Below are 22,600 nucleotides of genomic sequence, written 5' to 3'. Positions count from 1 at the left end.
AAGGGTAGTTATCATCACCTCTCAACTATTCCCATATAAAACCTATCTCCTTGGTGGTGGGTTACCTACTGATCAGCCTACCGAGCAAACTTCTCTACCACTTTTTATCACTGTTTTGCTATTATGGGCAGAAGGTGAACTGAACTGTAGTTTCAGCCCATGCAAATTTGTTGCCCTCAAAATAAAATTATATGTTTGCAAGAACAAATGGTTACTTTTCCCCTGATCCTTAAAATTTCATTGCAGGTTGCCTCTATAACTAATAAAAGCAAATGGTATGGGTGACCCATAGAGTCTAAGTAAACATTTATCATCAATTTCCCTTCAGTTGAGGGTTGGCCCTCTTCCAGAGCACAACTCCCCCAGCCATCCCCAGCTCTGGCACTGAGGTAAGTCCTCAAATAGAATCCAAATGGGAGATTGACCCTAACTGTAGGGAAGAATCCTTTTAGAGCTGGAAAGCAATTCTGTGTTTCATGTGTGAGGAAGATAAACCCTACCCTTTCTGCAGCTGAGACAATTGTGGTTTGATATGTGACACATTTATGGACTCTTCACTGATTTTTTAAAGGTGTTTTTCAAATAGCTTTAAAAAAAATAAGAGAAACATATGCTGGGGTCAAGGGCTTCTCCAGTGGCTCTGTGGTAAAGAATCCACCTGCAGTGCAGGAGACACAGGAGTCATGGGTTCGTTCCCTGGGTTGGGAAGATATCCTAGAGGAAGGAGGGCATGGCAACCCACTCCAGTATTCTTGCCCGGAGAATCCCAGGGACAGAGGAGCCTGGTGGGCTGCCGTCTATGGGGTCGCACAGAGTCAGACACGACTGAAGCAACTTAGCAGCAACAGCAGCAGCAGAGATCTCTTCAAGAAAATTAGAGCTACCAAGGGAACATTTCATGCAAAGATGGGCTCAATAAAGGACAGAAATGGTATGGACCTAACAGAAGCAGGGACAGAGGAGGCTGGCAGCTACAGTCCATGGGGTCACAAAGAGTTGGACAGGACTGAAGCTAATGAGCATGGTGCAGCATGCTTGTGTCAAACAACACAGCAAGCAGCAGAATGAAAAGTAGAAGTCCCCTTTTCTCTGTCCCCACATCCAGTTCCCTAGTCTCACTCACCAGAGTCAGCGAAGATACATATACATTTTCAACACAGTGAGGTCATAGTGTAAGTAATTTAAAAAATATATACCTCATGCTTTTTATCAGATGCATAGTATTCTAAAATATGAATATACATATATATATATATTTCACTTTTGTGGATTTTTTTTGCTAAATACAGTAGTTCCAGCTTAGCCACAGTTTTGATATCTGTGGTTTCAGTTACCCATGGTTAATCATGGTCCAAAAATATGAAATAGACAATTTTAGAAAATAATTCATACTTTAAATTGTGAGCTGTTCTGAGTAGCATGATGCAATCTTGTTTCTTCTTGCTGTATCCTGCCCCAGAGGTGAGTGATCCCACTGTCCAGGTATCCAAACTATACATACTACCCACCTATTAGTCACTTAGTCATCTCGGTTATCAGATTAACTGTTGCAGTATCAAAGTGCTGTGGTCAAGTAATCCTTATTTATTCAATAATGGCCCCAAATGATGCTGGCAATTCAGGTATCCTCTTGCTGTGCCTAATTTATAAATGTGTAACTTTATCATATGTATGTTATACGGAAAAAAACATAGTGTATATAAGGTTTGGTACTATGGTTTCAGACATCCATCGAGGCTCTTGGAATCTATCCTTCATAGACAAGATATATTTGTTGTGTATGTGTGTTTGTGTACGTGTGTGATCATTGCATACTTATGAAAGGATATCTGTGAAATAAATTCCTAGCAGTAAAATTGCAAGGTCAATGTGTCAGGTCATATTTTTATTTTCACAGATATAAGCAAACCTCAAAAAGTAGGTATTATAAATTTTATGTATATATAAACTAATTGTTGTGTTTCTCTGGAGAACCCTAATACAATTGCCAGTCTTTTTTTTTTATTCCATATATAGTTATTATAAAACATTGGCTATATTCCTTGTGTGCATTATATATATACTTGTAGCTTATTAATTTTATACATAGTAGCTTGTATTTCTTAATTCCCTACTCTCATCTTCCCTCTCCCTACTGGTAACCACTAGTTATTGCCAGTCTTACAGTTTCACAGACACTGAATGTCCTGCATCCTGAATGGAATCAGAGTAAAATGAACTCGACAAATGAATAATACAGCAGAAGGTAGACAGACACAGTCACTCCATACCTTTACAGCACAGCCATAGTTCTTAAAAGGACAGTCTTGTTCAGCTTCAGGACACACGGCCAGGTGTTCATCCACCTGTGAAATAGACAGCCTCAGGCTGTAGAAATGCATCCTGACTCTCCAGCTACCTGGTATAACTGCAGTCAGCAGGGAGCCAAGGGTAGCTTGAGGAGAAAACAGGAAACAGAAGGCAAAAAAGCCAAGCTGAGGCTGCGGCCAGGAGAGCTAACATGGAAACGGAGAATTCTCAGGGAGAAGAATCCTCAGGGAGAAGGTGAGGGAAGACAAAACCATGGTCATCACGAGGATAAGGTAAGCCTCGGGCCCCCACCTATGGGATTTTATCAAACACACACTGTAATGATTACTGAAACTTTATCTTACATAAAATCACTGAGAGAATTATTTACACTTACCTCAGTTCTTGGAATGGTCTGCAAACACTTGTTGGGACAAGATACTGGGTAGTCAGGACACAAGTTCTCCTCGTGATTCTGAAGCAATGAAAGGGTGCTGAAATAAAGCCAACCTGGCTTCGAAAGGCTCCCTGTATGCCCTCAGAGTGTGTGCACATATAACCCCTTGGGGACCTATGCAATGTGGCTCATCCTCTACAAGAAGGTACAGCCTAGCAGCAAAAAGGTTCCTGATGGTTGTTTTCTCAGTATAAATGAATTCAGTTTTCCAATTATTCCAAAGAAGGTCAGAGGTCATGGGGCTGACAGAGGACAGACGATGCACGTCACTGACATGGCTCCTTGGGCACATGTAAAAGGTACCCACACTTTCTTCTTACGCCTGCATCCTGCCTCGCCAGTTGTCAGAGCATCCTGAGGACAAAGAGTGTGGTCCCCTCCTTGTGACTCAGCTAATAGTGTCGCTCCTGGCCCACTCACACTCAGCAGGTAATCAAACAGCATTTTTGCCAATGATACATGAAAAGAGTCCTACCAAGAAGGCTTTCAGCTTTTTATAGAGCCCTCAGATAAGTTATTCTTTAGGCCTCTTTCTGCACAAAAATAAATTCAGAAAAGTGCTTCTGGTACCCCATCTGATTCACTGTGACCACTCAGGCAGAATTCAGTCCCATAAAGATGCCTTTTTTTTTTTTTTTACCTGTAGATTGATGACTACCACATCCTTTTTGCAATAAAGGCATTTTTCCTCTCGAAACTGGCAGTATGCGCTCAGATGCTCTTTCAGATCTTTGCGAAGGACTGGCTCCCGACAGTTTTCATTAGAGCACTGCACAGGCTGGAACAGGCAGTGCTGAAGGTGGTCCTGCAACAGGCAACCACAGGCCAGTGGGGCACTGAGCAGGGCACTGGGAAGGGGAGCAGCTGCGAGGCCTGGGGAGGGCGGAGGCGGGGAGGACCTTGGGGCAGCAGGAGGACAGCTGGGAGGGCTGGCGGGGGAACCACCTGCTGCCTCTGTTGAGGACAGGGCATGGAGAGGGCTGTCTGCATGGAGGCTGCGAAAGCCAGCCTGGTCTGGAGGACAGGGCTTCGAAGACGGGTGATGAAGGAAGCATGCTGAGTTTATCTTAGATCATCTACTAACCTGCTCACGTTCTCAGGTTAGTCCTTGAACATCCTCCTTAGCGCTGCCAATTAATTTACCAGCTCCTCAAGGTCATTTCTTTTTTCGCCCTCCATGCCCACCCCCAGCACCAAGTCCAAATCTCTGCACTCTGTTGTTGTTTAGTCACTCAGTTGTGTCCAACTCTTTGCGACCCTGTGGCCTGTAGCCGGCCAGGCTCCTCTGCCCATGGGGATTCTCCAGGCAAGAACACTGGAGTGGGTTGCCATGCCCTTCTCCAGGGGATCTTCCCTACCCAGGGATCAAACCTGCATCCCGAGCATTGGTAGGTGTTTTCTTTACTGCTGAGCCAACAGGGAAGCACCGGGTGTTAAAAGCTGAAACAGAGGGCTGAGAGGGAAGAAGAGAAGGCCAGCTCCTAAGTAAGTGAAGGAAGGGGAAGGACTGGAGGAAGGAAAGAGAGGGACAGGGAGCTGTCCCAGAAGCAGTAAAGCAGAGCAGTGAGAGGAATTCAGGAATCAGAATCCCAGGCCCAGGAGAAGCTTGGGTCAGCCTTGTCAAGTGGGGAGACATTCTTAACCAGCACTTTAGAAAATGATGACATGGACAACGTTCGGTCCAGTGTTGTTCATGTTACAGACTTTTACAAGCAGGCAAGTCTTAACAAGACCTGGGGATAACACTGCAAGTTCCTGTGATGCTGACAAGGTGTGAAAATCCTAGTGGGCTTGTTCCCTATCACAAGATCCTTTAAAACAGGGCTGACAAGCTACAGCCCTTGGGCCAAACCTGGCCCACTACTTGTTTCTGTAAATAAGGTGTAACTGAGAACACCAACAAGTATTTCTTCCCATGTTGGCTATGGCTGCTTTCCCTCCAAGATGGGAGAGTCAGGCAGCTGTGACAGACACTGGCTGGCAAAGTTTAAAATATTTTCTATCTGGCTCCTGAGAGAAATAGTTTGCTGACCCCTCTTCTGAAGGGAAAAAAAAAGGGGGGGGGCACATAGTTTTTCTACAGGAGGTAAATAAACATTATGGCTCTTCTCCTTTGCCTCTAGTAATGACAGTGACAGCTGAACTCTACATCTTCTCCAAAATTCACGGGTGCTACCCCTCAGCTGTCACCAAAACAGTCAACATTCATCAAGACTCTGCACCCTGTGAAATCCTACAGCTTACCACACAGGTGACGGAGAACAGGGAGTAAAAGGAAATATTAATATGAAAGAAACAGGTGAAGAGAAACCATCCACTATTCTCCAGAAGGTGATGATCTGGTCACGAGAGCTGACCAATGGCCATTTGAGCCTCATTTCCTTCTCAGGCTTAATGACAACCAAGTTGGTCAAGGGACCCTACTATTGGACCTGACTATCAAAACAAGTGGTGAGGGACTGTCTCAGGAAAACGCAAAAACCTTTCGAGAACTTCCAAAGAAATTCTTGGGTTAACAGGGAAATCATCTACATATTTCTGAGCTCAGTGCCTGGGGGGTTGGAGGAATGCTGGGGAAAGGACTGAATCACTAGAAATACATTCCACAGCGTGGTATGGGAGGGTGGGAGGGGAAACTTGCCGCAGTCTCCAAGCAGTTCCCTGGAAGCTAGAGATGTCTGCCTCACATTCATTCATGGCGTGATGGAACCTGACCTGGGCCTGCTCTGGCAAAGCTGTGTTTCCTGCTTCCCATTTAACGGCTTTCTGCTGATGGATGGGAGAGTAACAGAGGGCAGTTTCATCTGAAAGGAACTTGACAACCCGTCACCTCCCCTATACCTTGCTTGTCCACATCTCTTACCCACGCTTCACCTTCACACTGCATCCCAGCTCTGTTCTGGTCTGCGTCATCTTCCTTTAGATCATAACTTCTAAGAGAGCAGGGCCCATAGCAGCCAGGAAACACCCACCCCAGCACCTGCAATGCTTCCAGGCAGGGGACTCCTTACAACTATGTCTTTCTGCAGTCATGCCCTGGAATCCCAAGTCCTTCACAGTTTTCCAAAATGACGTGTCCTTGGCTTGACCATTTCTTTTGCCCAGCATGTGCAATTCTCTTTTGAATCAATGAACCCTGACCTGTAATTCAAGGTCTAGCACACATTGGTATGTTCTCCATGTGTTCCATACAAAATGAATCTCTTCTTGTAGCCCTTGGCATGCTACACTGTAGCCAACTGTATTGCTAGACAAAAATTTTCTGAGGGCCACCCACCAAAACCATGTACCACGCTTAGCCCAGGAACTGACACATAAAAATGTGTTCAGTACATGACACTGGAAAATGGCAGACACTGTTCATGAGTAATACCAACCTGGTATCGTCCCAGAATAATCTTGGCATTACATCTGGGAGCATTTTTGCAAAACACATACAAATTGAGGACTTCCCTTTTGCAGCAATTGTCTTTAAACACCTAAAAGATAAACATGATAGATTCACACACTCCAAAGCTTTAGAGCAACATGAAGGAATCTATTATTAATTTGGTCTTCAGTTCATCTCAAAAGTTGGGTGGAAACTTCCAGTCAGTGGTTGGAATGGAAATACCAGATTCGCCACCATATAAGAAAAGACCATCTCAGATACATCTGACAGGCCACCAGACATACAAGCCAGGTAATTCAATGCTTACTGCAGTAGGCTGAAGCTGGGGGAAATCTGGTGGTGAACTTGACCCCACATGCTCAAAGGTCAGGAGGTGGGGCTGTGGATGGGGGCGATGCTTTCCGCTTCCTGTCCCAGGGTAAACGTTGTATTAGTCATCAGGTGGTATCACTGAAGCTCTGCTGACTTATGTTTCAGCACAAGCCAGGGGCTGGCAAACTTTCTCCATAAAGGGTCAGAGAGTAAATTATTTTCAGCTTTGTCAGCCACATTGCGATGTCCTCTGTTGACACTATTCAGCCTGCTATACACAATACTTAAGTGAATGGGCATGCCTGTGTTCCGATAAGATGTTATTTACGGGCACAAATGTGAATTTCATATGATTTTCACATGTTACAGAACATTGTTCTTTTGATTTATAAATTTTTACTTTGAAATAGACTCACAAGAAGTTGCAAAAAATAGTACAGAGTTCCTGTGTACCCTTCTTTTGATTTTTTTCAATGATTTAAAAATATAAAAGCCATTCTTAGCTCACAGGCCATACAAAAACAGGTGGCAGGCTGGATCAGTCCCAACAAATCCCACATTGTAGTATGCCAAGCCCTGGCTAGTGGGTGAGGCAGACACAAGTACAGCTAGGCTTATGGAAAATGCATTATAAGAGCAAAGAGAAGGCACACATACCTTTACTAAAAAGACAAATAACCCACTTAAAAAAATGGGCAAAGGATTTGAATAGAAATCTCTACAAAGAAGTTATCCAATCAGCCAAGCACATGAAATAATGCTCCATGTCATCAAATACTAGAGCATCAAAACCACGAGGTATCTCTTCATAACCACTGCTGCTGCTGCTGCTGCTAAGTCGCTTCAGTCGTGTCCGACTCTGTGTGACCCCATAGACGGCAGCCCACCAGGCTTCCCTGACCCTGGGATTCTCCAGGCAAGAACACTGGAGTGGGCTGCCATTTCCTTCTCCTTATAACCACTAGGAAGGCTATAATAAAAAAGATGGATCACAACAAATTTTGTCAGGGATTTAGAGAAATTAGGAACTCTCACACCTTGCTGGAAAGAATACTGCTTTGGAAAACAACCTAGCGGTTCCTCAGAATGTTAAACATAGAGTTATCACGTGACCCAGTCATTCCGCTCCTAGGCACACACCCCAGAAACATGCACACTTTAAAGGCAAATTTTACGGCATATGCATTGTATCTCAATAAAGCTATTGTTACACTTAATAAAAGAAAGTTTGAGAGACTAAACAGATGAGAAAGTGAATTGCAGGAAATAGGATGTTTCATTTCTGCAAGCAACTCACAGTAACTGGAGCTCGGATAGAAAGAGGGTAAAGAGGATGTGGGTAAAAAGACCTGGGGATTCAGTAAGGACCCAAAACTCCTCTCTCGAACAGGGGTGGGAGTAGGGTCCAACCTGACCACACAACAGAAGAATCTGGACTCCAAGGAAGGGTCCCCCTCCTGCTCTCTTGCTCCAACTCCTCTGTCCAGTTCAACCCAGGACACTGACTGCTCCATCCCAAACCAGGGATCGTCTTACCTCCTGAGACTTGATCACCTCCTTATCTACAGGGCAGAGTGGGACTGCGTCCAGTTCTCTGTAAAGAAAAGTCAAAATGAAGCCAGAGTTAAGGGTTGACCTCAACAACCTTTCTAAGAGCAGCCCCAGCACTCCAGCCACACTTGACCCCTTGAAGTTCCCCCTGAGCAGGCCAGGCCCCATCTTTACTCATGCTGTTCCCTCTTTCCAGAAGGGGCCCTCTAGTACCTCAATTTCAGCACCTCCTCAGTGAAAGTCCTGAAAGTCCCATTCATCCTGCAGGATGTGAGTCCAAGAGGGAGTCCCGCAGACAGTCAAGTGTTCTCTGCCAACGTTCCCTTGGCGGTCCTATGCTATCACACTGTACCACCACCTGTCTCCTCCACTAGAATAGAAGATTCTAGAGGGTCCTGTTTCACACTGAACCTCTAACTCTTCACCTCTGTGCCCTGCCTCAAGGCAGGGGAAGGTCAGGGCGCCTACAAGAAAGACCCTCTTGGGAGACAGGTCCTTCCCCGTGTAGACTGTGCACCGAGGTTGGCCCTCGCGTGCAAAACAGGTGTGGTCTGAATTTTAAGAAAAGGTGACGATCAATAGGATAGTGGGAGAAAATGAAGGTTATACTCCTCAGGCTCTCAGAGAAGGGCCCTGGGAAAGCCCGTCCCCATATTTGTGGTTCTGTGGGCAACCACAGCAATTCCCGAAACCCTGATCTTAGTTGAGTGGCCACAGATGGACACTCCTGGGAACACCCTGGCCGCTTCTGGCCGGAGCGGAGGCCCCGCCGGCTCACCTCAGGGACAGGATGCATTGGTGGCAGAAGCGGTGCCCACAGCCCGTCTGGTGGGGGTTGTGAAGCACTGAGTGGCAGAAGGCACACTTGTAGCGCTCTTCCAACCGCTCCACAAACTGGTACTCCGCGTCGGGCTCGAAGTCCAAGGAAATGGAGTTGCCAGAATTCTGGCGGGTGAAACCACAGGGCACTCCTCCTTGCTCCTCAAAATAGGCCATCCTGGGGGTCAGAAGAGAAGGAAAACTCAGTGTACGAGCCATCAAAACCACCAGAGCCATCGGGTGTTTTAATTATTTGTTCCCTAATTGGTGAACATCACCCACAGGGTCCTTCTGTCGTGACTGTGGAACAGTGACAACCTCCTGCCACTGGAGGGCTCCCACAGAAGGGAGCTAGATGGCTTTGGGGTGCTCGGGTGGGAGTCTAAACCAGATGACTTCGAGCAGGGTTGTAAGAGACTTCAGCTCTTTGTCCATCACAGAGCTAAATTATCCTTCCATGGGGCTACATGCTTGGACAAAATAGAGCCAAGTGTTAACTACATTCTGAATAAACTCATTATGGATTTTGCTTCCACTCAGTTGAGAAAACTGAAACAAATGTTGTGTTAACAAGCAAGAACCTTGCATGCCAATATATTTCTTGCAAAATATATAGATATATCACCACCACCAAGCCATACCGTTTCTCACCTGAGCTGAATAAAAGCCCATTAACTGCTTTTCCTTCCAATCTATTCTCCATACTATAGCCAGGGTGATAGTTTCCCAAAAACACTATGAGGGAAGGTTATCTCTTTTCATCATTCTGTAGCTTCCCAGGGCTTTTACGTTAAAGCCCACAATGCAAAGCATACTCCTCACTCAGTAGCTTCCTGGGTGTCCCCTCCCCTTGCTTCATGACTCCAGCCACACAGGCTTTCTTTCTAATATATCATGCTGTCTCTAGGCCCAGGGCCTTTGCACAAGCTGTTGCCTCTGTGCTTCCCCCCATCCCCTTCCATTCCTCTTCACTTAGTTAACTCACATTCGTGTTTCAAATTTCATTTCAAGTTTCATATTCTCAGGTAAGCTTTCTCTTCTTCCCCTAATCTGTTAGGAGGCCAATTCACTAGGCTGTAAAACACTTAAAGCTTCCATGGAGTAGCTGGAGGTATGAGTAAAGGTATGTGTGAGGGGTGGAATTCTTGCTATATAATCCTACTGAATTTTTGAACATGAATATATTACCTATCCAAAAATTTAAAAATATACAAAACCAAAACGCTATTCACCCACTGTTGTATCTATCATAGAACTAGGTTCTTTCCCTTCAGAGCAATGCTTGATTTGAGACTGGATATGCATTTGTGTGGTTTTTTTATTTATATCTATGGTCCTCTGTGACAAACAGATAGCATCTGGTCTTGCTCACTGTTGCATTTCCAGCCCATAGCACCAAGTCAGGCGTGGAGAACAACTCAGCTATTTGCTGAGTTAATATTATTGCATAGAATTTTTTTCAAAACCTTCAACAGGGCAGCTATAAGCAGTGTCGGCCTCTAACACAGTGATTCTTTTTTTTGGTGGGGTGGGGGAGTAATAGAGGAGGGAAATTAAGAGGTACAAACTTCCAGTTACAAAAATAAATGAGTCATATCACAGTGATTCTTAACCTTTTCTGAGCAAGGACTCCCCCCACCTTTGAAAATCTGATGAAAACTCTAGACCCTTCTACCTATGAAATAGCACAGACACCTCACACCTGGACCTTTAAGGACCCTGGGGACCCCCACTTGTGGTCCCCAGGTTGACAAGAGCTCTGCCTGCCCGGCATGCTGCTCCCCTTGGCCCAGTGCCAGGAGTGATGCTCTCTGCGTCTGCAAATGGTGAGAGTACGGGTGGTCCTTGGTGAAAGGACAGGAGTGACGTCCTTCTGTGCGGTTGTGGTACAGGAAGGCCTGGCCTTCAGGCTTGCTTGCTTTGGCCTGTTCTCGGGATCCCTCATGAGTCTCCTTTAGCGGATGAGGTCAGCTGGGCCTGGGAGCAGCTGTGTGTGGCCTGACCACATCGGTGGGAGAGGAGCAGCCCTACTCAACCTTCAGCTCTGCCCAGGTCAGCCACGGGCCTGTCCCACGGCTGCCGTGGTCTGAAGTTGGGCTGTGGCCCCGGCAAATGGAGCAGAGAAAGCAACTGACCTCTTTCAGCAAATCAAGCTTTCTCTCTGGACAAGCTTGGCAGACCAGGGGATTTTTTTTTTTTTTTCTCCCACTTATCCTGGGGTTTAAGACCAAAGTTCCACCTTTCTCCTCTCTGTATGTGTTTCCTACAGAACTTCAAGGGTGGCAGGTGAGCAGACCAAGATGTGGTTGTTCCCCTTTTAACGTGGTTTACTCTTGAGATTTAACAAAATTTTAGTTATGAAGATAAAGAGGCACAGACCTTGATCTACACACATGACCTGATAACCAAGACTGGAGAACCTATCCCAACTGCCCTGACCTGCCCTGGGTCATCTAGTCCCAAGCAGGAGGACAGCTCGCATTCTCTGCTCCTGGAGGACACTCTCTCAAGACCAGACTCATGTCTGAGTCACAAAGCATTTAAATTTGGGCCCTCACAGAGATACCCTAGAGCAGCAGGCCTGTTTAACTCCAGAACAAGGCAGGAGGATGTACAAAACACAGTTAGGGTTCCCCTCCACCACATTCTCTCCTCTTTCTTAGCACAAGAATCTAATGCACTCATCTGTGTGTCTGTCCATCTTTCTCTATTTTCCACTCAATTTTGTTAGGAACCCAAAGCCACTCCACAAAATAAAATCCCTTAAGAAATTTGAGGACACCAAAGAGATTTTGCTTATGTGGGTTATATGTATTAATATTTACCATATTTGAGCTTAAAATTGAGAAACTAAAAAAAACTCTTTATTAATTAATTCACTTTAAGATAACACATGTATACCTGTGGCAGATTCATTTTGATATTTGGCAAAACTAATACAACTATGTAAAGTTTAAAAATAAAATAAAATTTAAAATTTAAAAAAATTAAAAAAAATAAAATAAAGACTGTGTTTTTTCCAAAAAAAAAAAAAAAAGATAACAGTGGGATTTCCCTGTTGGCTCAGATGGTAAAGAATCCACCTGCAATGCAGGAGACCTGGGTTCAATCCCTGGGTGGGGAAGATCCCCTGGAGAAGGGAATGGCTTCCCTGGTGGCTCAGTGGTATAGAACTTGCCTGCTAATGCAGGAGACATAAGAGATGTGGGTTTGATCCCTGGGTTGGGAAGATCCCCTGGAGGAGGGCATGGCAACCCACTCCAGTATTCTTGCCTTGAGAACCCCATGGACAGAGAGACCTGGCGGGCTACAGTCCACAGGGTCACAAAGAGTTGGACACGACTGAAGTGACTTAGCACCCAAGCACACAAGATAATAATGAGCCAGCTACATGTTAACATAAATCATATTTTTATGAAAAATAATCATTTTCCAAAAGAAAAAAATTAGAAGAGTGGCATTTAAAAAAATATATTTTTGCACATCTCTGTTTGGGCTTAAGAGAAGATAGCTGGATATTCATATCTACTCTGCATTCAGTGTTGCATTATCACATGTCACGTAGCTTCTGCACACTCATAAAAGGAGAGTAAAAATGGAAAATGACATCTTAGTATTATTATGCAGACAATTTGCCTATGCAGATCCCCTGAAAGGGTCTCAGGGAGCTCCAGGCAATGGTGTAAATGCCAAACATCTGCTCTCCGTGGGTAAAGTTGCAAGTGAAAGTTGTCAATTCTATGCCAAAACATACCTGAATGAGGTACGAGCCCATTGGCTGTAGGAAGCCCACGTCGTAGGAACAGCCGCTCCAGCACCCTCAGGGCCCCTGAAATCCACTTTGGGGACCACTGCTCTATCAGGCTGCCCGGTGGCCTGCCCCTTGTCAGTCTTTATTCCGACAGGCCCAGCATGTGACCCTCACAGATAGTCTCCTTCCACCTGCTGAATGGCCCACAGAGGACCACACTCACCCTACCACTGTGTGTCTGGCCCGGCCCTGGTCAGTATGCCTAGGTCATCCACTGACCTTGTTCACTTTCCAAGATGTTGTCTTGTCCAATATATGTCCTTAAGCAATCAAATTTTCATCTCATTAGACACACAAAAAAATAAGCACTTGTGTTCTGCTATACAATAAGGACTTGCGATGTTTCAGGGCAATGTTCTTAGCCAAGCAGAACCAAGCAGTAAATTTTCCCAGGGCAGGGTCTGTCTCCTTCCTCTGAAGCTCCATCAGGCCTGTGACTCAGCTCCAAAAATGGAACCGATGCACTGTGCTCGCTGACGTTAGAGAGCCCCAATAATAGAACTATAAAGGCTGATGTTTCTTTGTCTAACAAATACATTTCTCTCACCACTTCAACATTTCCAGCTGGTACTCTGTTATTCCTAGGAGGTTATTTAGTGGAAATGAGTAAGAGCTCCATTTTATTAAAATCTTTCCCCTCTGGGTATAATAGCTTATGTAACAGGAACAGCCAAAGATTTCAGTTCTTATAAATAAGAAAAAAAATCATCAAAATTACTTTTAGAGCTTGTATATCTCCTTACTGCAGTAAACAGTGCCTTATTCCTGCCATCAATGGAATTATAATGGTCCTCCTACTAAAGAGTTATTAACTCAAACCAAAAAAGAGAAGCGAAAATGACACCCCATCTGCTCCCTAAGAACTCATACTGAGTTCCTTTTAAATGTTATTTTCAAGCTTCATAAACTGATGCATCTTTTAGATGAGAATTTTCTAGAAATTCCAAAGAAAGTCTGTGATGTCGCTGTTTAAATTATTTCCTCCCTCTTCCCCTTCCTCCCTTCCCTCCTTTCTTCCTTTCTTAAAACACTTTGTCATGCACTTTAATATCTGGTAGATCCCGGGCCTCAACTTGACCCCACTGTTCTTCTTCACTTAGATATTTCTTCTTATTCATTTTTGGGGAACACATAATAAACTAACATTCTGAAACAGCATTTGGCTTTTAGTTAGAATCAAAAGGGCACAAGTCTAGCAGAATTCAGTCTCTGGTGTAACAAAAAAATAGGAAGGTCTGTGTCTGTCCACACTATCTCCACACTCTCCCAGCATATCATATAGATTAATGAAGGTTTGGAAAACTCAGGAATGCTTCGATATATCATGTTTTACTTCGTAATACATAAGCCCAGGAACTGTCTTCAGGGTTTTCAATTTCTGATCATTGAAAATTCAAGATCAAATCCCAGAGTGAAAAGGGCACTGGACCAGAGACCTGGGCTCAAGCCCTGCTCTGCCACTCACTTGCTGTGACACGCGGGGAGACATCCCAGGGCTTCCTTGTTTGTACATGCCTGCATGGACTCAGCACCTACGTGCCCCAGGTTACGTCCTGAGAACACGTAGACCTGTGACAACACGTCTGCCCTTGAGGGTCTCCAAGAGGAGCAGCGGAAATCAGACCCGGGAATGATACATGACAACACTTTGGAGGCAAGTCCCATCAAGAGAGATTTAAACAAGCTGCTGGAGCCCAGGTAAGGGGTAGCCCATGTGAGTGATGTGGCATCACACACCACTTTCTGAGGTGTGTGATGATTCCAGAGAGAAGAAAACATCCCCACTGGTCTTGCAGGAGGAGGAGGCATTTTATAAAATGAAGTAGATAGAACCATTTCCCAGAGGGTATCACAAAGTTCTGGAGCAGTTTAATGATTAACTGTAGCTGAATTTGGAATCAGGGGAACACACCATTCACCTGCCTGTTGGCTCTCAGATCCACCCTCTGCCCTGGTCTGCACTGTGAAGAGAGCTGGCCCCCCAAAACACTGTTTGCAGGGTTCCCTGGCTTCTGGCTCGGTTCAGCCAAGGCGAGACACTGGCAGGAGACTGCAGGGTGGGAGGAATGGAGACGTAGACGGTTGTCCCCTCATGCCTCGGTGCTGGGCAGCATCTCAACAGTGACTGGGCTCCTCCGCGGCTTTCATCCCCACCAATGGCCGCCCTCTCTGTGGACGAGCTCCAGCAGGCAGGTCCCCAGCTCCTAAGTTCTGGAAACACCATCTCCTCTCTTCGTCCCGTCCGTTCTAGAGCGGGTGGGCAGCTTCCCGCCGTGAGTCCTCTTAGAGGGGCCTCACTCCAGGCTCCGTGTGGCTTCCCAGTTTCGCCGTCCTCCTTCGTGGAGCCGTTTCCTGTGTAACCAAATCCCCTTCCGGGAGCGCCTCGCGAGTCGCCTGTGAGAGGCGTGTGGTGAGGGGCCAGGGCACGCCGTGAAGGCTGAGGGCGTGCCGGTAAGGAGTCCGGGTTTTCACTCCATGATTTTCATCTTTGAGGCGATGACAGACACAGAAGACAGGCCCAGGCGGGGAGCTGAGGGGAAGAAGCACCACCACAAGCCAAAGGAGGATGACGATGGCCTGATCTAAGGCAGGGGCGGAGAGGAGCCATGTTCGTGAAGCGTTTCTGAGAGAAAATGCTAGATTCCGAAACGGGCCTGATGGAAGGGCTGCAGGAGAGGACACGGAGGAGGACCCGCGGGTTCCAGTGTGGAGGACCAAGTGACGAGGGCACCAATGAGACAGGATGCCGGACGGAAGCAGAGCAAGTGGAGAATGTGGGGAGAGGCAGAGCCAGGGCCAGCCTCAGGGCAACGGGGATGACTCAGACCAGCCGACCGCTAACGTCTCTTCCACCATCAACTACATGGTTCCGAGGAATGGCCACATTTTCTTTGGGCTAAGGATAATTGTTTTAGAATTGCACAAGGCTTTATATATATATATACACATACACCTTTGGTTTCTTTTTTTTTTTTTTTTTTACCTTGGCTGTCATTTTAGTGATGACATTTGACATAACAGGTTTATAACTATGTCAGGAACACAGGATCTGGAGAGATAAGACATCCCAGAGCAATAGCCGTGGGGGAGCTCCAGGAAGCTACTGCGGGAGTCTGCAGTCTGGTCCTGCCCCAGCACAGCCCCTGCTCCCTACTTGGGACCGTTTATTTATTATTCTTGGCTGTGCTGGGTCTTTGTTGCTGCATGGAGGTCTCTCTGCCCATGGAGGCAACTGCTCCATAAAGGGCTTTTCTTCTTCCTCTTTTGCCGCCTCCTCCTTCCTCCTCCTCTTCCTCTTCTTTTTCCTTTGGTTTTTAGTTCTTGTCGTTTAATTTCCCTGCTAGTCACTCTTCTTCCTGGAAGAGCAGCATCTCAGAACACAAGGGCCAGAAAGTGGGGCTACTCTTCAGTCGTGATGTGCGGGCTTCTCATTGCCAGGGCTCCTCTTGTCATGGAGCACAGGCTCTAGCTTGCGGCTCCCGGGCCCTCGAGCACAGGCTCAGTAGTTCGGGTGCACGGGCTTAGTTGCTCTGCGCCATGTGGGATCTTTCCAGATGGAGGATGGAACCTATGTCTCCGGCATTGGCAGGCAGATTCTTCACCACTGAGCCAGCAGGGAAGCCCCCTGTTTGAGATTTAATAGGTGCTGCTTCCCCCCAAGATAACCCCCATTCAGCTGGTGTGACCCCCCCCCCCCACCTCTCTTTGAGATCCCTAGAACCAATGACTGGATTTGACAACAATTCCCAGGGGCCAGGGATGGTTGTTAAATGTACCTCGGTGCCTCGGGGAGCGGGGTGCTCTGGGGAAGGTGGGAGAGGCCTGCAGCCCCTCCTGAGGCCCCTTTGTAAGACAGGGTTCTGAGAGTTGAGACACTGCTTCCTGTGGGAGGTGAGACCTGCAGGCCTGGGTGACAAGATGGGGGCACAAAGGCTGGCCAGGAGCCAGGGTGGTCCCTGAACCGTGGGCAGCAGATGGTAGCACCACACTAGCCCATGAAGCTGCCAGTCACAGGATGGGCTGCTGGACAGCAAACTGCCCGTTTCTCAGCTCTGCTCAGGCCTCCCCGTGACCATGAGAAGCCAACCCTCTGAGGGGCACATTTGGCAACAGGGGGCAGGTGCAAATAAATACCTTATTTCCCCAAACCCACCCGAGACCCAGCGACGGGTCCTGGGCTTAAGTTAAGGGAGGGGAGATGGCGGTTAGTGCTGAGGAAAAGTTAAAATGTGGACTCCCAAGATGGGGTGACTCAGGGACATGCCAGAACTTGTGCCCTGGACAGTGATCTAATAGAATATAGCCACAGCAGGGACAGCCAGACACCCACCCGTGGGAGGACAGGCGGTCCGCTTTCTCAACGCCACATCTGACCCTTGAATTCTGAGATACTGCTCTTCCAGGAAGAAGGGTGACAAGCAGGAAAATTAAAACAACAACAATAACTAAAAACCAAACAAAAAAGAAGAGGAAGAGGAGGAGGGAGGAGGAGGCGGCAAAAGAGGAAGACGAAAAAGAAAAGCCCTTATGGAGCATGCTGCCTCCACGGGGACAGAACCGAGATGGGCCCCAAGCTGTCCCCAAAGCCTCTGTCTGCAACGGCCCAGAAATCTGCTTCTTCTGAAGGCAAAAGCCCTCAAGACTACCGCCAGGTCTCTGCTCCAACCTGCCACCTTCTCTGCCTCTCCGCTGTTCCCACAACTTAACACAACTGCACCACCACCGTGTGACCTCTGGGACAGACTGGGTTTCTTTGTTTTTAAAGATTTATCTATTCATCTATTTATGGGTGTGCTGCATCTTCAATGTTATGTGCAGGCTTTTCTCTAGTTGCGGTGGGTGGGGGCTACTCTCTAGCTGTGGTGTGTGGGCTTCTCATTGTGGTGGCTTCTTTTGTGGAACTCAGGTTCTAGGGCTTGAGGGCTTCAGTAGTTGTAGCTTCCAGGGTCTAGAGCACAGGCTCAATAGTTGTGGCTCACGTATGAGCTTAGTTGCTCCCAGGCATGTGGGAATCTTCCTGGACCAGGGATGGAAGCCACGTCCCCTGCATTGGTAGGAAGACTCTTAACCACTGGACCACCAGGGAAGCCCAGACTGGGTTTATTTTCATTAACCTTGAACCATGAAGGTTAGACCCAGAAGAACAGCCTTGGAGAAATGCAGGCAAAGCGAGGTCTTTTTCCATCAGGTCTAACAGGATGGGAAACCACACAGGAGACCACATAGGAAGCAGGTGACTCCTGCCTGATGACACATGACAACTGGTCCCCAACCCGAGCCGTCCACCCACAGGATGGCCGGCTCTGATGTCACAGAGGCAGAAGGACAGTGTCTTTTCTTTTCCTTATACTTTTGCAGAAGAGGCTTTTCTTGGATGCAGGATGAAGGATGACGTGGGCACAGTTTTAATTCCTTTGAAGAGAAGTGTGATTTCTCTCCAAGTTGTCAGGAAACCTCTGGTTCCTTATTTTCCTGGCAGAGCAGCAGAGCACCGTTGGTGGAGAGAAGCGGGTGGTCAGGGGCTGAAGGGCACTCCCACCTGGCTCCTGGTTCTAAGGCAGCTGCTGCTTTCATATCAAGTCTCTCTCAGGGAAGCCTTGAAGGGAACTCTCTCTCCTGCTCAGAACCATCCAGAGTCTACCTGCTCCAGGTGATGCTGCAGGAGACCTTTGGGATGTGCTTGCTCAGAAGTTAGAACAAGAGGAGAAAGGACCGCTGATCTTCCCACAAGAGCTTCCTTTAGAAGAAACTTTGACTCAGGGATCCTCAGCTTCAGCTCCATGTCCATTGCTGTCCCCACTTCTAGGTCTGGGGTCCGCTTGATGAGCTGCTGGGGGAGGGGGCTGTCCTCATTAGTCTCCAGGCCCCAGAGTCAGCCAAGAGAGCACACAGAGCCCTCCATCAATGGTTCCTTTTCTGAAGGCACGCCTTCCTTCAGGTGAGAAGACAACTACCTCAGCCCATGGAGACTTGCCTAAATATTCCCCAAACCTTCCTATGTTCTTCTCCTCTTCTCACGTTTCCTTACTCACCTGTTTGCTGTGAATGGACTTGGCTTTTTCCCTTGTAGCTCAAGTCGGTAAAGAGTCTGCCTGCAATGCAGGAGACCCGGGTTCGATCCCTGGGTTGAGATGATCTCCTGGAGAAGGAAAGGCAATCCACTCCAGCATTCTTGCCTGGAGAATCCCATGGACAGAGGAGCCTGGCAGGCTACAGTTCATGGGGTTGCAAGAGTCGGACACAATTTAGCGATTCCACCACAAGTACCCACATTACTACCCCCATGCGCTCACCCAGAAGTGAAAGTGATTAGTATAAGTCTGACGACAGAGTCCTGTGAGCCCACCTCTCCCCCCATGTCCTCTACTCTCCCCCCACACCCCGCTTCAGTCAGCCCTCTTACTAAGACCTTGATAATCTTGTGGGTGGGCACAGCTCATTGCTGACTCACCTTCCCATGCATGCACCAAGGTGGGTTTTCCAGAGACCACACCCCCCCTCCCACCCCACAGGGTGCTGCCCCTTCTCCTCTGGGACCCTTGACTAAGCTCACTGCTTCTCCTCTACCCTTTCTGTTGCAATTTTCTCATGTCTCCATTTCATCCTCCAAACACATTTTCCTCCTCACTTCACCCAATGCACCCTTTTGAATTCCTGGTTACACTGGAAGATCTCCCACTAAACACGGTCAATCAGTCACTTGTAAATCATGCTTTTGCTGAGAAACCACTACATGCAGACACTGATGGGGAAAAAGAAATGTAGCATGGGGCGGGGAGGAATCCTCACACCAGCACCACCACCTCATGGCAGGGAGCGGTCTCCAGGCTACTCAGCAACCAGCCCAGCAACACCAGCACCAGCCACCTTCTCCCCTCCCTTCCCCTCCCAACTCCAGAGCCGTCCCTTCAGACCCGTGTCCCTCCTCAGACCTCATCCACCCACTGCCCTCCCTCTGCTCTTGAACAAGCGGGGGGCCCAAATCACCCGGGTGTCGGGCCCTACTACGTAAGCGGTTTGGAAAAGCACGTTGTGTTCAGTTGGTGATCTAAACTCTAAACCATAACCACAGAATCAGACCTGCCACCTGGCCTCTCCCAACCTGGAGCCCTCTTGCCCTTTATGTGGCATTTGGCACTTCCTTCTCAGAACTCCCCTGGGGACACTGTATTTTTGCTTCCCCTCCCACCCCAGACCACACCTCCGGGTGGCTCCCTGCAGGGCTCACCCTCCGCCCTTAGTTCCTGCCACAACTCCCACCTCTCCTCATTTGAAAGGCTCCCCCATCCTCAGCCAGACTGTACTTCCGAGTGTGGGTGAGGGTCCCTGCTTCAGCGAGTCACTGGGCTACCATCTCAGACTTAGCTCTCTCTCTCTCCCTTCCTGATGGTCCTTTTTCTCCTAAAGACAGGCAGGCAGAGCACATGCTCTCAGAAAGTGATGGAGACTTCCAGCGGCCCCACAAGCGAAGCGACACGGGAGCTTGGGAACAAAGCCAAAGAAGAGCAGTTCAGATTTTAGCGTGGGACTTCAAAGCATGTTGAAGTGAGGACTGGGACAGGTCCTACCCTCCATGGCCTAAGGGTTCTCTAAGGAAAGAGGAGAGACTGGGACCACGGCTCGTCAGGCTACAGAACAGACATGCCAAGAAGGATCCAGAAACCCTGACCTGACCTTTCAGTGACTTTTAGCTACCAAAGGCCAACCTCATTTGAGCTGGGCCTCAGCTTCCCACAAAGCTCACGCACATCTGCCATTGTGTTCAGTTCGTATCTCCAAAGCTGACCACAGACCAGTGACATTCTGTCAGCTGCCAAAAGCGCCCAGAGCTCTGGGAGAGTCTGTGGCTGGGGCATGAGTCAATGGCCTGGGAGAGGCAGACAGGCAATCCCCGCCTGACCAGTGGCCTGGGGAGGAAGCAGATGGGACCAAAGGTGGTCCTCTTGGCCCAGCTCCAGGGAGAGAAGCTTCCCGAGGCCCACTACCCCAGGTGCTCAGCCCATACATGGGCAGGCAGCCTAGAGTCCCCTCAGTTCAATGCTTGATGTCAGGCTATTGGGACCTATGGGCTTGATCAGGACGACAGAGAGGGGAAGTGGGTGGGGAGCCTGGAAAGGGGACCCAAGAGAAGAAGACAGAATCTGAAGAGTGTCTTCCCACAACTGAGCCAGTCAGCTGTGGAGGGTACTTAAGGGTTATCAGATGAACAAAAGTGTCACAGTTTTTCAGAAACAGCGAACCTGTCGAACCAAATGTCAGGAAGAAACATCAATACATAAAGGATGGTATAGAGGAACTGGTCTGGTTAAACAAGGCATGTTGGGTTTCCTACAGTCTACACCCCTCTGACAGCTCTTTCTGTAATCAGTCGTAGGGGTTCCACAGTTTGATCTTTTTTTCAAGTTAATAATACCTTACCTGCACAAGGACTTTGCAGTTTGTACTTTCACAAACAAGATCACACCCAGTCCTCATACGAACCCCATGGGGGAAATCACAGTCATGTTTCTGATGAAGTACTTGAGGCCCCAAGTTGTGAAGTACCTATGCCCCCAAATTACACAGCCAACATGTGATGCAGTGAGAATCTGAATCTAGGCTTTCTGCCTCCAAATCCAGTGCTGTTTACTTCATGTCATGGCTGGAAGAAAAGGTATCACATCCCACCTGGTACCAAAAAGGAGGTGTGGAATGACAGGCAGTGCAGCCTGATGGTTAGAGACCAGCTCTGGAATCAGACCACTGGGGTCCAACCTCTTCTGCCATTCACTTACCTATGTCACCTTTTCTTCATCTAGAAAATAGGACACTAAAGGCACCTGCCGTTAAGGCTAACTCTAATCCTGAGTTAGGATTAGATGTGTTGATCCACATAAATTACCAGCACACAGTGTCTGGCACAAAAATAAACACTTCATATCCATGTCTGTCCATTCTTCACTCCTGGCCAGCATTTATTCAGTGCCTGCTGCATGCAGAGGTCTGAATCTCATTCTATTGTGGGGAAGGGTGCAGTGGGACAGGACCCCAAGTTCCTATTTCCAAGGGGTTTTCAATTCAGTGGGGAGCATACCTAGGTGCAAAGCATAGCAACAGTTTCCAGAGTGGCTCGGTCCCTGGATGCTCTGCTAAGAATGTGCCCTGGGACATGATCAAAATGTTGGCTTGGGGAATTCCCTGGTGGTCCTGTGGCTAAGACTCCGTGCTCCCAATGCAGAAGGCCTGGGTTTGATCCCCGGTCAGGGAACTAGATCCCACATGCTACAACTAAGACCCAGCACAACCAAATAAATAAAATATTAAAAAAAATACTGGCTTGGACACCATACCCCAGAGAAACAGACCTTTGTTTCGGGGGCCCATTTGTTACAATAATTTGTGCTGTATTTAATCGCTCAGTCATGTCCAACTCTTTGCAATCCCACGGACTGTAGCCCACCAGGCTCCTCTGTCCACAGGGATTCTCCAGGCAAGAACAGGGTTGCCATGCCCTCCTCCAAGGAATCTTCCCAACCCAGGGATCAAGCCCAGGTCTCCCGCATTGCAGGCGGATTCTTTACTGTCTGAGCAGCCAGGGAAGCCCAAGAATACTGAAGTGGGATTCTCCAAGGGGAAATTCAGGGATTGAACCATCATCTCTTATGTCTCCTGCATTGGCAGGCAGGTTCTTTACCACTAGCGCCACCTAAGGAAATCCACAGTAGTTTAGAGTTCCCTAACATGTTTCAGAATCAGGATCCCTCCGTAGTACCCAGAAGTCTGTCTTTTTGACAAGTTCCCGGGCTCGATTCTAGCTCATTACAGTGTGACATGTGCCGGCTTCCAGATCACCTTCTCCTTGCTGGCCCTGCCTCACTGCCCCACCTCTCGGGCAGCTGGCCTGGTGCTGTCCCTCTCCATCTACACTGGTGCTCTTGTGAGCTCATCGGGGCTCAGAGGTCATCTAAGGCTGACAATTTCCTGGTTCCTA

The 22,600-nt window shown here is 47.8% G+C and overlaps 1 protein-coding gene across 1 annotated transcript in view; it reads right to left on the bottom strand.

Moving 5' to 3' along the window:
* The window catches only part of TRAF5 (TNF receptor associated factor 5), a 45,272-nt gene that overhangs the window by 8,771 nt on the left and 13,901 nt on the right, over nucleotides 1–22,600 (bottom strand). Inside the window, exons 2-7 of the mRNA XM_006069666.3 lie at nucleotides 8,779–8,997; nucleotides 7,986–8,043; nucleotides 6,124–6,225; nucleotides 3,387–3,551; nucleotides 2,687–2,764; nucleotides 2,271–2,345 (exon numbers count right to left, since the gene is read on the bottom strand). Coding sequence (XP_006069728.1) covers nucleotides 2,271–2,345; nucleotides 2,687–2,764; nucleotides 3,387–3,551; nucleotides 6,124–6,225; nucleotides 7,986–8,043; nucleotides 8,779–8,996 — 696 coding nt within the window. The 5' untranslated portion in view covers nucleotide 8,997. The remainder of the gene's footprint in view (nucleotides 1–2,270; nucleotides 2,346–2,686; nucleotides 2,765–3,386; nucleotides 3,552–6,123; nucleotides 6,226–7,985; nucleotides 8,044–8,778; nucleotides 8,998–22,600) is intronic.

The sequence above is a fragment of the Bubalus bubalis genome, chromosome 5 (genome assembly GCF_019923935.1).
Source record: "Bubalus bubalis isolate 160015118507 breed Murrah chromosome 5, NDDB_SH_1, whole genome shotgun sequence".
NCBI classification, from domain to species: Eukaryota; Metazoa; Chordata; class Mammalia; order Artiodactyla; family Bovidae; genus Bubalus; species Bubalus bubalis.
The sequence above is the reverse complement of the archived record's forward strand: the minus strand, read 5'-3'. Positions and strand labels throughout refer to the sequence as shown.